The 16,175-nt window shown below is 41.6% G+C and overlaps 1 protein-coding gene across 3 annotated transcripts; it reads right to left on the bottom strand.

The window, feature by feature from the left end:
- Nucleotides 1-349: 349 nt before the first annotated feature.
- On the bottom strand, nt 350-10,777 carry LOC146236833 (deoxycytidylate deaminase-like). 3 transcript variants are annotated; one of them, XM_084687035.1, is made up of 7 exons: nt 10,659-10,777; nt 7,584-7,683; nt 6,442-6,577; nt 5,001-5,117; nt 3,153-3,249; nt 2,017-2,137; nt 350-1,891 (listed from the first exon to the last, which is right to left on the bottom strand). In XM_084687035.1, the coding sequence occupies exons 1-6, from the start codon at nt 10,679-10,681 to the stop codon at nt 2,056-2,058; spliced, it is 555 nt and encodes a 184-aa protein (XP_084543161.1). In that variant the 5' UTR covers nt 10,682-10,777; the 3' UTR covers nt 350-1,891; nt 2,017-2,055. The 3 variants fall into 3 exon arrangements, with proteins under 3 accessions (XP_084543161.1, XP_084543160.1, XP_084543162.1); XM_084687034.1 differs by having other exon boundaries at nt 350-2,137; XM_084687036.1 differs by lacking the exon at nt 10,659-10,777 and adding an exon at nt 9,403-9,583 and having other exon boundaries at nt 350-2,137.
- Nucleotides 10,778-16,175: the final 5,398 nt, after the last annotated feature.

Here is a 16,175-nt window from a genome sequence, read left to right as displayed (position 1 = left end):
ACTTTTGCCAAGACTGGATGTATTTACCCAACCACAGATTTTGATTTCTCATTTTCTGGTTGTTCAAGCCTCCCCATGCCGGCTTTCCTGGGCACGGGGGTCCATCAGTTGCTTTGTTACAGATAAACAAGACATACAATGCCCATGCTGAAATCTCACTCATTCCACGTTGATTCAAAAGAATCCTCCCCATATTTAATTTGTGTTATAACCTTATTTCAAAATGCATGAATAAAACTTACCAGCTTTCTTCTTGCAGATAGGAAGATAATCACGTTGGGGTCACCAAATTTGTAGGGTTTTCTTCAGAATGATTTACGAAAGTCAAAAATAGAGTCTGAAGACAGAATATTAGTCAAGATGGCTTGATTGTTTATTAAGCAATGCAGCAAATGGTACAGGAAGATACAAAAAGCAAACCGCACACAAGACACAACCCATTATATAGCCTGATATAAGGAAAATCTCCCGCCCTGCATAATATTGTTTCCCAAAGTTTATAGATGTTTCTTCCCACATTGGCCAAGGTCAAAACCAACATGCGTGCCCACTCATAATCTCTAAAGTCTGCTCAATTTTCCTGTCCTCCTCAGACCCTAGTTCACCCCTTCTCCCCATCCATTATGCGGCACCCTTAATGAGACCTTCATATGTGTCTCCTCACTAACCCTGACTAGGTCAGCTTGACATGTCACTCTTGGTATTTACTCCTTCCCATGGGTGAACATAGATCCCAGAATCAGAGGTAACCCAAACACAAGGCCTTCAAGTATGAGTGTTCCCAGCTGGTGGCAACTTCTCTCTTCACTGTCCTAGGGAGCCATGTTTTCTAACTCCTGAACCCATAACAGCCTTACTTTGAAATACGCACACACATAAGTCTCACAAACTGACAACTTTCCCTCGACCCCCTTTCTCCGCTTTGACAAGACCCCTGTTCCCACATTCCTTGCTAGAGATCAGGACATGTCTCTGCTGTGTGGATACACAGCCCAAACCTAGGCCTTTCTCCTGAGTACTAGGGGTGGGGGAAAAAATCGATTCACATATGAATCGCGGCTCAGTCTTCTAGCGATTCACATCGATTCACAAATCAATGACTTTACTAAACTGCAAGGAAAAACAATAAATTCCAAGGTTTTGATGCAGTGGGATTTTTTTCTTCAACACTTACTTGCTTATCACAGTCAAATAGAAACAAGTAACACTAAACAGCAAACTGGAATCAAATGTAAGCATATATTGAATCGAAATTTGATTTCTTTACTTTTTTATCGAATCGTGACCCCAATAATCGATTTGAATCTAATCGTGAGGTACCAAAAGATTCCCACCCCTACTGAGTACCCCACATGCCTGCCTACCTGCCCTCTAATCAATAAACCACAACAGTCCACAGTTTATTTGGTGCGTAAAGTGAACATAGCAATGTGATAGCACTGCAGGACACAGACATCATTAACATTGTAACAGATCCTTACATGATATAGTTAAACCTTATTATGGGACACTTCTATGAAATACTTGTTAATATTACATTAGCTTTCTGTTGCATAAAAAACTAACAAATTGAAAATGAAACTTTTTGCTGCTAATTGGTCCATACGAATCCAAATGCATACAATGTTCAAAACAAACATTTAAAAAGCTGGTCAAAGGAAAAATGAAAAACGCTTAAAAAATTTAACATTATAAGATTCTTAGAGGTAAAAGCAAGTTCATAACAATAATTGTATATGAAACTAAAAAATGTACCAGTTCCTCATCTCTTTTAGAACATGTAGAAATGACAAATCCCTAGCCTTTACCCTTTGGTGAGTTAACCAACATTAATAACCAAAATGAAGCACACAAGAGGACTAATCACAGAGCCGTTTCAAAACAGCTTTCTCTTCAGCGGCACCAAAGAACAAGAAAACAAGGGAAAGAAAATAAATTTGGGAGCAGCAGAGAGCTTTTTTCTAATTTTTTTTATCTCCTTTCTTTCTCCCTCTTTCTCTCTGCCACTGTCCCTACCTTGTTCTCTCTCTCCCTGTCTCTCCAAGGTGAGTGTTTTCATTGTGTATTGGTGTTCACGCTGGATCGGTTGACGGCATCAAAATCAATGGCCAACCCAGTTTTATTTGGTTTGAACTTCCTGGAACACAAATAGAGGGAGATGGTGAGAGGAGGAAGTCATCTTTTTGTGTTCAAGTTTTAACTTCCAGTTTTCAACACATACTTTTCATACTTTTTTTGTTCGGGTTATCGTTTGATTTAGTGCTTTGAAAAAAAGAGATTGGGACGGAGGTGGATGAAGAGAGGACGGAAAAATCTATCAGGGAGTAACAGTGGTGTGTGTGTGTACATTAGTCTATCCAACAACTGGAGGCAGACCAAGGAGTCTTTCAGAGTTGCTTTTAACACCTTGCATGTGTGTGGTCGTGTGTTCACACCTTATGATGATGCCAGTCAGCAGGTCACCCATCACAGCCAATCACAGTAAAAGCTGCTTTTTAATAGAAGCATTCCAGGAGACGTGCACACACACAGTCTACTGTGTCCCTCTCCAGCCTGTTCAGACAAACCACCTTCTGCTTTCTGCTTCTATACCACCCACCAAGCAGCTGTCTTCCTGCACTCCTTCCTCAGTCCCTGGACACCAAACATCCCTCTCTCACTCCTTCATCCCTCTCTCTCTCTCTCTCTCTCTCTCTCTCTCTCTCTCTCTCTCTCCATCTTTCCCCCCTTCCCTCCATCCCACACTCCCTGGACTGGTGATTAGTGCTCAGGTTTACACCTCTCCACCCAGCCCTTAGATCCCAGGCCTGTAACCCTGTGGACACACACACACACACTGAGGGAATCCCCCTGAGCCCATGGTGGTTCAGTCCTGTAGACGCGTCAAGACTAAAGGAGGATAATCAAGTCATGTAGCTCCCGTCTCCTCCCCCTCTGTCTCTCTATCCCCCCCCTCTGTCCCTCTATCCTCCCCTCTGTCCCTCTATCCTCCTCTCTTCATTCTGGGTCCCTCTATCCTAAATCTCCCACATTTGTCATTCTCACCACCCCTCATTCTCACTCTCTCATCCATATTGACATGCCTTGTGCTACATCCATAAATTCTTGAGAACTTAATAATCTCCTTGTTTACTCCTCTCCCCCCACCTCACCTAGGCTGAATGTCGGCCAGCTTCAGCAGGCGTCGGGACGCTTCCGGGCTATCTTCGTCATGGTACTTATCTGATAGATAAATCACCTCCCTTATACCTGCAGGGAGAGAGAACGAGAAGAAGGGAGAGAGCCAGATTACATCCTCTTCATCTCTTGCACAGAGATGGAAGCACTAAAGCAGGGGTCCTATACCAAAAGAGAGAGAGAGAGAGAGAGAGAGAGAGAGAGAGAGAGAGAGAGAGAGAGAGAAAGAGAGAGAGCGAGAGAGAGAATCACAACAGCAGATAAAGCCAATACCAACAGCTAAAAGTCTGCCAAACCCGGATGTCATCTTTAAAACATGAGATCCCCAAAACACACACACACGCACTGTGACAGTGGTGGCTCCCCTTCCCAGATGACTGTCACTAGAGTTTTGACATTCCTCAACACACACTCACACATGCACCTCATTTGCCTGATTAAATGTTCAATCTATATATACCAGCTTAGCCTGTTTCTTCACTCCAAAGTCTTGATAGTTAGTTCTTACCTGCAATACAGAGCGTTACTTATCTAAGAGATTTATGTGTACCGAACCTTTGTTTTTGCCTCAACCATTCTTCTGCTCTTCCCTTTGGATTTCTTAGAAATGGAGATAACGACCCCTGCCTGACACCCGTACATGCTCTGTGCCTAGTCTCTGAAATTCCTGTCAGCCCCTGTTCAACCCAAGCCTGTGACCCGACTATACTTTGGATTTCCCTGCATTGCTGTTCTCCTGTTGACAACCTGTGCCTGCCTGACTACTCTGTACTACCATTAAAAGCCCGCACTTGGATCGCTACCACTTCTCCTGAGTCCGGTCATTACACAAACACACACACACACACATACTGCAGCAATTCAACCATCTCAGCACTTCACTGTACAGGTCTGTCTCTAACCCACTGGGGTGGGCACTTTCTGCTGTGTCTGTGTATGTGTGTACGTGTGTTTATGTGTGTAGGTGTGTGTGCGTGTGTGTGTGTAAAATGTCTATGCTTTTTGTACAGCCTTATGTAAACACATTGCTTTGATATATCAGGCTAAAGAATCAGTTTACCCAGTAAAAGCTGGTGTGTGTGGGTGTGTATGTGTTCACCAGAGGGACAGTAAAGGCAGGCAGCAGAAAGTAACAGAGAGAGAAGGAGAGAGACTGAGAGAGAGAAAGAATGAGACCTGCCCCCACTGCTAAAAAGACATCCTAAAGGAAACACTGCCACAACACAGGTTACAGGTGTGTGTGCTGAAACAGCCTAATGACAAACGCCCTTATCGCAGCTGCTTCTTGTAAAAGCGATTGTTGCAGTGTTTATTTTTAACGTTTCACACCCTTGCAGTGCATGTTCTGAAATTAAAATATACATTTCCCTGAAGTACACGCAGGTTTTTTTAGTCAGAGAAGCTATGTAGGCAGTGTATTTTTTTGTGTTCAGTTTTGTGTTCCCATTTTTAGTCGCTGGATCCACCCCCCTTCTGCACTCCGGGACCTCCCACTTCGCCGGATATACAGAAAATACACAGAAAATACAGAGAACACTGAAATTGTAATGTTTTTTTCTTCCCCCTAATTTGCTAAACAAAACCGAACCAAAACCGAAACCGTGACCCAAAAAAACGAACCGAACCATGGGCTTGTTGAATTGTTGCATCCCTACTACACACACACACACACACACAATGTTCAAACTCACCACTAACACTATTAAAGGACTTTCAGTAGTCTTAGGGGTGTCTGTGAATAATTCTCCTTTTCAAAGACAGAGAGAAGCTTGTGAGTGTACAAGAGTAAATGTAAATGTGTGTGTGTGTGTTTGTGTTCTCACCTGCTTGTATGATGAGCTTAGCACATTCGTTGCAAGGGAAGAGAGTAACATACATGGAGCAGCCTTTCACATCTGCTGAGTTCTTATTCATGATGGCATTCAGCTCTGCATGGCAGACTGGGGGGGGAGAGAGAGAGAGGCAGAGGCAAAAATGAGGATGTATTTAGTTATTGCTGATTATTCAGCAATCACAAAACAGACAATTACACACACAAGGAAAGTTAAACAAGGCCACACACACACACACACACACACACACACAGAGATCTCCTGTTCCGTGTAAACATCACTGAGACAAAACAGATGCCTACTCTCAACTACAGCAGATATAAGATAATAAGATGGATAATTATGGAATGTGTGTGTGTGTCTGTGTGTCTGTGTGTGTATGTACCTACTCGCTTGTGTGTAAGAATGCCCATGTGTAGGTTTTCTGTGTCTACACTGTGCGTGTGTAATTACTCACTCAAGTTAAATTCAACTAACTTTTGCAGATAGTAAAGTTAACTTACCATAACCTGGATGGGAGGGAGAAGGAGGAGAGAGTGGAAGAAAATTTGATGGAGGTGGAAGGGTGGAGGAGGAGAGGTGGAGGAGGAGAAAGAAACACGGAGAAGGGAAAGGGAAGGAAGAGGAAAAGGTGGAGGAGGTCTGAAGCGTTCTCAGGTAGAACCGTGATGATGAGAGCAGGACAGGATTGTGTCTTCTATGTGGGTTCTGTGTCGTCAGATCATTTCTCAGTGGAACACTGAACACCTGGTGTCGACTACACACAGATCTGGCCTTGATGCCTACCTCCTATGTGTGTTTGATTGTGTCTGTGTGTGTGTGTCTGCTGTCGGGTGTGTTCCTCTTGCAGATGGTTAGTTTAATTTGCTCTTTAACCTTTTTTATTATAGCAACTACACAAATATGAGGAAACAAGTGCACACCTCTTCACACACACACACACACACACAAACACACACACCCCTACCCACACACACACAGGAGTTGGCACATACAGTCACCCGAAAGGAGACGTATGCCTCTTCAAATCACCTGAGGATTTTACAGTCATCTGACACTAGTTGCCAACTACACCAGAGAGACAGAGATGGAGAGAAAGAGAGGGGAGAGAGAAAGAGAGGGGAGGGAGAAAGAGAGGGAGAAGAGAGGAGGGAGAAAGAAAGAGAGTGGAGGGAGGGAGGACCGGGTCTTTAGCCAGCACTCTGTTCACCTTCTCTAGAGATGAGATAAGGACATCCAGACACCCACCCACAGGGATGGGGGGACTGTGAAAAAGATCAGTCAAGAGCCTGGCTGACAAATCTCGTTACCGGTGCTCTCTTTAACACCCTCCTTGCCATTGAAACATCACGGCAATGCCATGGCAACACCAGAACGACTAGCCAGGGATTCACCCACGTTGACATCTGCTGCCCTCCACAAGTATCATTACCGTAAGGGTACTTCTTGTCCAGCCAGCCTTCTGCCGTGTTTGACCACGGCAACTTGTCTTCGTCACAGCGGTCGGGCATTCCGTTGTGACCAATGCCAACGATCTTGTTCTCTTGGTTCACAATGCAGGCCCCCACCTGCAGAGAGAGACAAAAAGAGAGACAGAACAAAGAATGGTGAAGGAGAGAGCCTGCCTGATTGGATATTTATGGAAGATCAGGAGATACCTGTCTTAGCATTCCACCCAGCTGCTAGTCTAAGCAATTGTCCTCTTCAAGTTGGACTAGTGCAACTCGCTTCTTGCCGGTCTCCCAGCATGCGCAACCCGCCCCAGAGGATTCAGAATGCTGCAGCCTGCCTGATCTTCAACCTAACCAGACGCTCCCATGTTACCCCGCTGTTCATCTCCCTCCACTGGCTTCCCATCACGGCCCGCATAAGATTCAAGACCCTGGTACTGACCTTCCGAGCGGTGAACGGGACTGCATCTGACTACATCCAGTCTCTCGTCCAACCTTACACCCCAACCCGCCACCTACGGTCTTCTTCTGACAACGGTCCCACCTCTCAAGAGCGCCCGGTCCCAACACAAGCAAGCACCGATCCGCCTTCAGTTACCTACAATTAAGCATGTCCTTCACATGGATAAATTATAATACAGCTTCTTTCTCTCTGTGTCTCACACACAGCACACACACGCACAGGCGTACACACACGCACACACACCTCCCCCGGGACCTCTGTCTTTGATCAGTTTATAGTTGCTAGGCCAGCTCAGACCCCCTGCAACCCTGTCCTCTAAACCTCACCCTTTCTACACCCATCAATACAAACACACACACACCTGCTGGAGAGAACAGGTTCACTTCTCCATCACTCCTCTTTCCCACCTTCTACTCATGTGACGGTAGAAGTGTGTGAGTGTGTGTGTGTGTAAGTGTGTGTTGTTTTATATGGGGCCTGGTCAGAAAAGTAGGGGTCCTGATCAGAGGATGACAGCAGGGTTATTATTTGATATGAGGCAGATCTGTGGACCCTGAGGATTAGGAGGAGGGAAGGGGTGAACATGTTACGTGATGCAATTAGCGTACAATCAGTGTACGTGTGTGTGCAAGCATGTGGGGGGTAGTTGTGAGCAGGCACCTGTGTACTTGGGTCTCTGCTCCTCTGAGCTGCGAGGATGGCAACAGCCATGAAATAGTCAGGACACTCCAGGAAGACTTCTCTCATTTCGGTCTTGACCCTGGGAGAGGAGATGGGAAAAGATGGGAGGAGATGAGAGGGGAGGAGAGTGGAGGAGAGGAAATTGGAGGATAGAGGGGAGAGGTGAGGTATAAGAGTTCAAAGTAAAAGAGGGGAGAGGAGGAAGCGATAACCAATCGCAAGCGTTCGCCTTAGCCAACTCCTTCACCACTACTGTAACAGAGCTAGCTGCCGTAGCTGGAAAATCAAACTTTTCCCGAACCCCGTGGGGAGGAGGGCCACAACATCATGGCCACCAACAAAACTCAGCAAGGAATGTTCTTGCTCCGGCTTTAACCTATATTCGGCAGCGTTGCCACAACCGCAGAATAGTTTCGCCCGCATCTTTCTCCGCCGCCATTACTGAACTACTCAAACAAGTGCACGACATTAACGTCATCGTTCTCAGCCACTCCCTCTGTTCGCTGATTGGACCTACAAAAAATGTGTTTCTGGAAACCGACTTCAGAGCCGATATCCCAGACCTAGTACAGAAGCAAAATCCAAATTGTGGAAGTACGTAGGAGGGCAGAGCCAGGCTACTAGTAGCCTACTAGTACACTACTAAACTACAGTACGGCCGCAGCCTGAGCGAGTTGAACAGCAAATGGATGTGAGATGACCGCATCAAAGTTGACATTTTCTCCAAACAGAAATTATAATTTGACAGTATGTTTAACAACAAGACTAGCCAGCTATCAAGCCATGTCATTGTCCCCAAATAAAATCAAGATTTTTAAGCAGAAAATAATCTGCCATGTGTAGAATTGCTGCTACTGTCTTGTTGGCCAAAGCCTGTCTGAAGTACAGTAGATTGACTAGCTAGGGGAATAGCGAATGGGATGTGAGATGAGCGGTTACGTGACACTGACAGTACATTCTGAAAAGAAACATTTTTCAAATAGGTTAAATTAAGCAATAAGCCCCAAGAGGCCGTGGTTTACGCTGATTTTAGAACAGGTAAGGGGAGTTGTTAGGCACGACGAAGCGGAGTGCCGAAAACCCCCTTACCTGTTCTAAAATCAGCGTAAACCACGGACTCGCGGGACTTGCGGGACTTATTGCTTTCTAAAACTGTTACTACAAATATTTGATATGATTTCATCAATAAAAACAATTAGAAACAAAATAGTTTAATAATAAACCGTCATTCTTCCGCTACTACAAAGTATAGTTCCTACATAAATCGTTGCCACACAACAGCCAGATGGACATCTTTGCCGTCTTTTTCAATTTGAAATATTCGATGCGCAGTAATATGGAATGTTAAAGAATGTTATGAGGACAACCTGTGAGGTTATGCTGGATTTTACAACGGCATGGAACGCGATATAGCCAATCACAATCAAGGATGGGAACAACCAGTTTTAGAAATAAATATTGAAGTCACTCATTGTTGTAAATACAAGTTAACTTGTTAAAGTCTTTCAAAATTCTAAGATATTGTGGCTTTGACTCGTCCCTGTTGTTATGGTTACTAATTTGTATCAACGCGAATGTTAAATCGCGGAGAGATTTATTATTAGCTGTGAAAAGTCAGAGTTGGGTTGTTCTGGGATATTTCAACTCATCGAACGTCTCTCGTTCAATCAGAAACAGCTAAATAAATCGATACAACCCAATTGTTTTATATTAAAGCAATAGTGCGAGTGGGGTTGTTGAGGAATATACCACGGGTGGTGTTCGGCCGTAGGCAACAACAAAACATCACATAAATCACCTGTTTATGATTATAGCTGGATTGAGTTGTCTGGGATACTTGCGCGTTCATGCGTTGGTCTAAAAGGGGGTATGTATCGATAGTTGAAACCTTGATCAGCAACGCTGCTATTGGCTGCTCACCATGGCCAAAAATATTGCAGTTTTTTCCCCGCAGCCAAACAGAGTGAGCTTGCTCGAAGGTTAGCCTACTCCGAATTTGAAGATTTAATCAGAACGGCAGGGAACACACGGAAGCGTATTGCATTCATCATAGAACAAAAGTGTAGACACCTTATCTCGTAATATTACGAACACAAACAAAAACATTTGCAAATATGATTTTTTTTCAAAGACCACAGTTAGGCTACATAGGTCATATTGTCTTGCCCAATGCTATTGGATAAATATGGTCTTTCAAAAAAAAGAAATTAGCAATTAAAGAGCTAAAAGACAAGTTCCAGTTGTACACTTTAGAAATTATATATATGTTTTACATTTAAATTTAGTCATTTAGCAGGCACTCTTATCCAGAGCGACTTACAGTAAGTACAGGGACATTCCCCCGAGGCAAGTAGGGTGAAGTGCCTTGCCCAAGGACACAACGTCATTTGGCACAGTGGGGAATCGATCCTGCAACCTTCCTCACTGCTCAGCCATCTGACTCCATGTTTTACTTAAAGTATATTTTTTAATAATATATTTACTAAAAGTCTACAGTAGTACCATTTTTAAAAAGTGTGTTCAAAGTATTAACATTAAAATTGGTAAAAGCATAATGGTAGTATACTTTTTATATATATTCACAGATATTCACTTTTTCTTAGTATATTTAAAATGTACTATTGAAAATGTGAATATGCTTGAAATACTCTAAAGTAGGCCCTATACTTTCTTTTTCAGCTGGGAAGGTTTCGGTGCACACGGTGCAACACCAACTAAATAGACCTAATGAAACGTAATAATAAAAAAATAGTAAAGTAGTTTACCCAACTCTAATTTTACCACCACAGCCCTGGCAATGGCACGTTAGACAGGTTCTCTTAGTAGGCTACACAGCAGAACCCAGGGAGGTCTGATGGCTGAACTGTTAAGGAATCGGACCATTAATCAGAAGGTTGCTGGTTCGATTCCTTGCCATGTAAAATTTGGGCAAGGCACTTCACCCTACTTGCCTCAGAGGAATGTCCCTTTATTTACTGTAAGTCGCTCTGGATAAGAGTGTCTGCTAAATGACTAAATGTAAATGTGACTCAAACACAAAGGAATACAAATTACCTGGTCTCTTTTTTTCCACTCATCTTGGAAAACAATAGCGTGCAAAAGTTGTCTTTCTTTGTAAACGTCAGCGGCTCTGATCTTGCAGTAGAAGGAGAACTACCACTTCACTACACGCTAGAAAGTCTAAGCTGTATGGAATGCCGATTGGGTCATTTATATATAGAATGCCGATTGGATCATAATACACGTGGTTCAATTTTGATTGGACACCTGTTTAGGAAACGCCTGCAGCTGTTTGACTGCTTGTACTGCTTTCTGAATGGGGGTGGGGGGGGGATTTCGAATTATATTTGTGCATGAATGTGCATGTTAATAGGTGTACTGTTTGTGGTTCTATTGTAATAATAACATAACCAACCTTTCCCCACCCCCCTCCTTCTGCAAGCTCAGTCCATCCCTCCTGGGGGATTTCGAAGTGCTCATCCATTTATTCTTTTATACTTCATGTAATTTAACTTTCAATTTAACTTCCTTTCGAGCAGAGATAAGACAGTCAATCTTTGTATCCATCTACTTGTAATTTACTAACCCAAACATTGATCAATGTTGTGTAGGTAGATTTAGATGTGTAAACGCTGCATGAACATTTTAATTCCATGTTCCTAGAGTTACCTTCCATTTACACCACATCTGTGAATCATCTTGGACAACACACAACCTGCGGAAGAAACCTGTGGAACTATCTTACCCACACAAAGACATTCCATCTTCTTTGGAGTATAAAACCTGTTAGATGGAGGGATGAGACAGAAGGCATGTGGCAAGACACGCAAACACAAATTATTTTAAATCATGTGACTTCAGAAAACTCTGCAGAGAATTTACTGGATTTACTTTATCATCTGGACTGTAACTGCAGCAAACAACTCACATATTGTATTTATTGCTTGATGTAAGCTTCTTGCCAATGTGCAAAAACCTTTATATGACCTTTATTTAACCAGGTAAAATCAATTGAGAACCAATTCTCATTTACAATGATGACCTGCCCAAGAGGCAGTAGCACTGTCGACACAAGTGACACAAACACCATAGCCGACACAAAACCCATGTTAAAAAGTTAGCACTAGGCTACTCGATAATGTTTTAATTAATAGTAGGCTATTTATTTTAAACAATGTAAAAAAAGTCAATTTAGATTAGTTTAGAGGGTATTTTTTAATCAACGAAGGTCTAAAAAGGTCTTCACCCTACGTAGCCTATCGTTCCAGACGTCAATCATGGCGTGTCGTTTTACTTTGATTGAAGCGGTGGATGAGGGAGCTGTCATTGTACATGATTTAAAGGGAACGTTCTTTCTGGAAGAAGTCACGTGGACGTGTGCATTGCTTTTTCCGTGGTGGATTGTATGATCCATGTTTTACCTCTTGGGGTGTTAAAAAATTGGGTGCACGCGCAATTAGCTTGACTACGTAAATCTGACTTGAATTAGTAGGACTGCGTGAGCTGAAATGGGCCTTTATGGAACCGCTTAAGCCCCGCTTGACTAATTAAACTTATTCAAGTCTGGTTTAGGACTTTAAGTCTAGCTTTTTTGAGCGGCCTTTATGGAATAGGCCCCAGGACTGACAAACGGAACGTTTGTCCTAAAAGTTACACTGCATTGTATTATTACATCATAAAGTACGTGTTCCAGGGTTTGCCAGCCCTCCGCTGCACGTCGGGCCTAACAACACCCTTGAACACGTACTTTATTGACGATAAAGTACTGCTTCTCGTACCTTATTGCTTAAATAACATTGTGTTACTTAATGTTATCATAACATTACATCATAACATTGGGTTATGTATACTCCTTTTGTGTATGTGTCTGTATCTGTTCATATGGGCCAGGTGCCTGATTTAAATAGAATAAATAAATATTACTATTCTTCTAATTTATCTATTTTTTGTATGTATTTCTGTGTGTATGATTGGTTATCTGTTTTTATTTATGATGAGTAGTTTAGTTATTTATTTGTGAGTGGTTTTAACCGTACCTCAGTACCTAATTTTGCTCCAGTTCATGTAGTATGTTTTGGAATGACAATAAAATCCTTATCCTTACCTATCCTTTTAACACATTCAGTAGACTGTTTAGGTCTATCTCCTCTCTAACAATATTACAGTACAGCCAACAAATCCTCCCAGTTTGGTGTTTGTACGAGAGATAGGGGCACATTACCTTTATAAGGCAAACTAGGTTAACTTATACATATTGTTTATTTCTCAGTAATAAGGAGATCATAAAAACAATCTCAAATAATGCACCTTTGACTGAGATAATCAGAAAGTACTATATCAGAGAACAGTGCTAGGTTCAGATGCTTGTTGCAGCCAACTAGTGTGAAAGATCTATCATCACCATGTTCTTCTTGGTTCATGGTCTAACCAATGAGATAAGCAGCTGAAAAATCTTTTAACAGCCTTTTTATATTTGTATTTCTACTCTGTAATTTAGTTTTTGCAAGATATTCAGACAATTGTCAGGGCAGTGCTTTAGACTGACGGTTTGGCCCAACAGCCAATGCCCTTGTAGAAATGCTCCACAAGGAGAAGGAAGAGGAGGGGTAAGGAGTGCTGCACAGTGGGTGTTTTTAAAAGCTGAAAATGACAAATGTGTTTTCAGTTTTCTAAAATGTGTATCAGTCTTGTTTTTACATAATTTGCATTGTTTTTATTTGACTAAGAGACTGCTTCCTGGTGCATAGCACTGGCATTTAAATAAATTTACATTAGCAACGTTATCAAACAATCAGACTTAGAATGTCTCTTTTGTATGATCATGTCCAATTGCAATTATCTTTGGTTTCTTTTTTGTCAGAGCTCAAGAGACTTTATAAAAAAAAAACTGACATCAGTTTAACCAGTTTGAATTTACAGGTACATAAAATGTACCTGTCTGTCTGAACAGTATGTGCCTAGAATGATGCATGGAGCATGGCGTGACTCTTCTTTGTGATAATAACACAAACACACTCCGGATCTTAAAAGGATCCTAATTTACAGACCATAAAATGATAAATAGGCTTGTGTGTCTATGAGGATCGAGACTAACCAGACCTATCCTTTTAACACATGTAGTAGACTGTTTAGGTGTATCTCCTCTCTAACAATATAAAAGTACAGCCAACAAATCCTCCCAGTTTGGTGTCTATACGAGAGATAGGATCACATTACCTTTATAAGGCAAACTAGGTTAACTTATACATATTGTTTATTTCTCAGTAATAAGGAGATAAGAAGAAAAAAGGCACCTTTAAACAAACTTTGAAAATGTTAGTCTATTAAAAAAAACAGCTGAATGACAACAACTTTGTTATCTAGCAACACTTCAACACTAAATAGCATAAAGGTACATTTCGCCTTACTCTACTAATGATGCATATGTTTCTAAGGATGACAGAGAGGAGGGAGGCCATTATCCTCCTTCAATGACCGTAACACAGGTCAGATGTACGGCGATGTGTTTCTTTGCCTCAAGGCGAACGTTTTGTGGCACATTCTTTAATGCTTACAGCATAGTCCTAGTATAAAAACTTTGTTTGTGAACAAACTACCAAAGGTCACAAACTCTAGTTGTTTATGGAAAAAAGTTTTTAAATAAATAATCCATAATCTGCTACTTTAAAAGAATATTACCAACTGCCAGTTCAACTAATATGAATCTAATGGTCTGCTTGTATTGCTAATGATGCACATAAAATAAAGGGATATATAAACAAAAGGATCTGTGTTTTTACATTAAATATTGACAGGTGTGAGTCTGAGAGAGAACACAAAACATCATGGTCGTTCTTGTTGAAAATTATTGTTGTATTGTTTTAATAAAAACAAAATTCTTGTTGTTGGATTTTACTTATTTAATTTGTAAAATTGTTATTTTATATGAATTTACATATAAATATGGCTCTTGGTGAGATAACGTTTTTTGAGCCCTTCAAACTATAAAAGTTCATCAGTTTTACCAGTGAGGATGGGGTAATTAGCATAGGCGGAAATCCCCGGGGGGGACAGGGGAGACACGACCCCAAGCATCCTGGGAAAAATATGATTTGTCCCCCCCAATAAATCACTGTAAACATAACTATGTAATTTCAATAACATTAATAATATGCAATGAAAGCGCTTTGCTGATTATGGACACAATGGAGCTTTTTTATGTGCTGTGGTACAGCAGTAATTTTGGTGTCCCCCTCAGGAATTGCTCTTGAGAAAATGTCATATCATTGTCCCCCCTAAGTTGATAGCATATTTTCACCACTGGGAATTAGGTGATTCAGCCATGGGGAATCAACGCATTTCATGAAGGTCAATGTAGCATTGGGATAGATAGACCAGTGGTTCTCAACCCTGTCCTTAAGGAGCCCCTGTCCTGCATGTTTTAGATGTTTCTCTGCTCCAACACACCTGATTCAAATAAAAGGGTTGTTATCTAGCTCTGTAGAAGCCTGGTAACGAACATGCATCTGAATCAGATGTGTTGGAGCAGGGAAAAATCTAAAACAAGCAGGACAGGGGGTCCCTGAGGACAGGGTTGAGAACCACTGGGATAGACAATAACCCCTTCAGAACAATCTTCTTTTACAATGTTTACCTTTATGTGAAATGTTCATGTTTGTATGTATGTTAAAACTCTGTCCACCTAGGGTCCTTATGAAAATAATCAAGAACCCCTGTTTGCCATCTCTGTCTGCCTTTGACTAGCTGGACCAATCAGAGAACAGTGCTAGGATCAGACACTTGATGCAGCCAACTAGTGTGAAAGATGAATCATCACCATGTTCTTCTTGGTTCATGGTCTAACCAATTAGATAAGCAGCTGAAAACTCTTACAACAGCCTTTTTATATTTGTATTACTATTCTGTAATTTAGTTTTTGCAAGATATTCAGACCCTTTTCAGGGCAATGCTTTAGACTGACGGACAGAGGATTGGGCTGGGTGTTAATGCATGTCGCTCAATGAGAAGTCAAAGGTATTTGTGGCACAAAAGCCATGGTAGAAATGCTCCACAAGGAGAAGGAAGAGGAGGGGTGAGGAGTGCTGCACAGTGGGTGTTTTTAGAAGCTGAAGAATGACAAATGTGTTTTCAGTTTTCTGATATGCTCTGTACCAGTCTTGTTTTTAAATAATTTGCATTGCATTTGACTAAGAGACTGCTTCCTGGTGCATAGCACTGGCATTTAAACAAATGTACATTAGCAGCGTTATCAAATAATCTGATCAGATCATCGTCACGTCATTATTCATCATCGTTTTTGCCTACAGGAAGATTACACAATCACTATGAACACACAACCATGGCAAGCATGGCAAAATAGATTCTTTGTTTTTGAAAAAACAGTTTGTACTACTGAGAGTTGACATTAATCTTCCAAAGAAAGAAATTGTGAACATGTAATTTTAGGATATACTTGTTAATGTCTTCATTACCGAAATAGACAGTTTGTGACCCTTAGGGGGTTGTTTACAAACAAATATTTTATAGTAGGCCTATGCTGTAAGCATTGAAGAGTGTGCCACAAAACGTTTG

The sequence above is a fragment of the Hypomesus nipponensis genome, chromosome 22 (assembly GCF_054491055.1).
Source record: "Hypomesus nipponensis isolate SF chromosome 22, ASM5449105v1, whole genome shotgun sequence".
NCBI lineage: Eukaryota > Metazoa > Chordata > Actinopteri > Osmeriformes > Osmeridae > Hypomesus > Hypomesus nipponensis.
Note: the sequence above shows the minus strand (reverse complement) of the source record. Positions and strands in the feature narration are given on the sequence as shown.

Excerpts from the sequence above, each read along its gene's own strand:
- LOC146236833 (XM_084687034.1), bottom strand. The coding sequence starts at position 10,681 with ATGAGTGGAAAAAAAGAGACCAG. Across the intron at positions 7,684-10,658 it reads AGTGGAAAAAAAGAGACCAG|GGTCAAGACCGAAATGAGAG; the intron begins GTAATTTGTATT and ends CTCCTCTCCCAG. Across the intron at positions 2,138-3,152 it reads CTGGCCGACATTCAGCCTAG|GAAGTTCAAACCAAATAAAA; the intron begins GTGAGGTGGGGG and ends TTTGTGTTCCAG.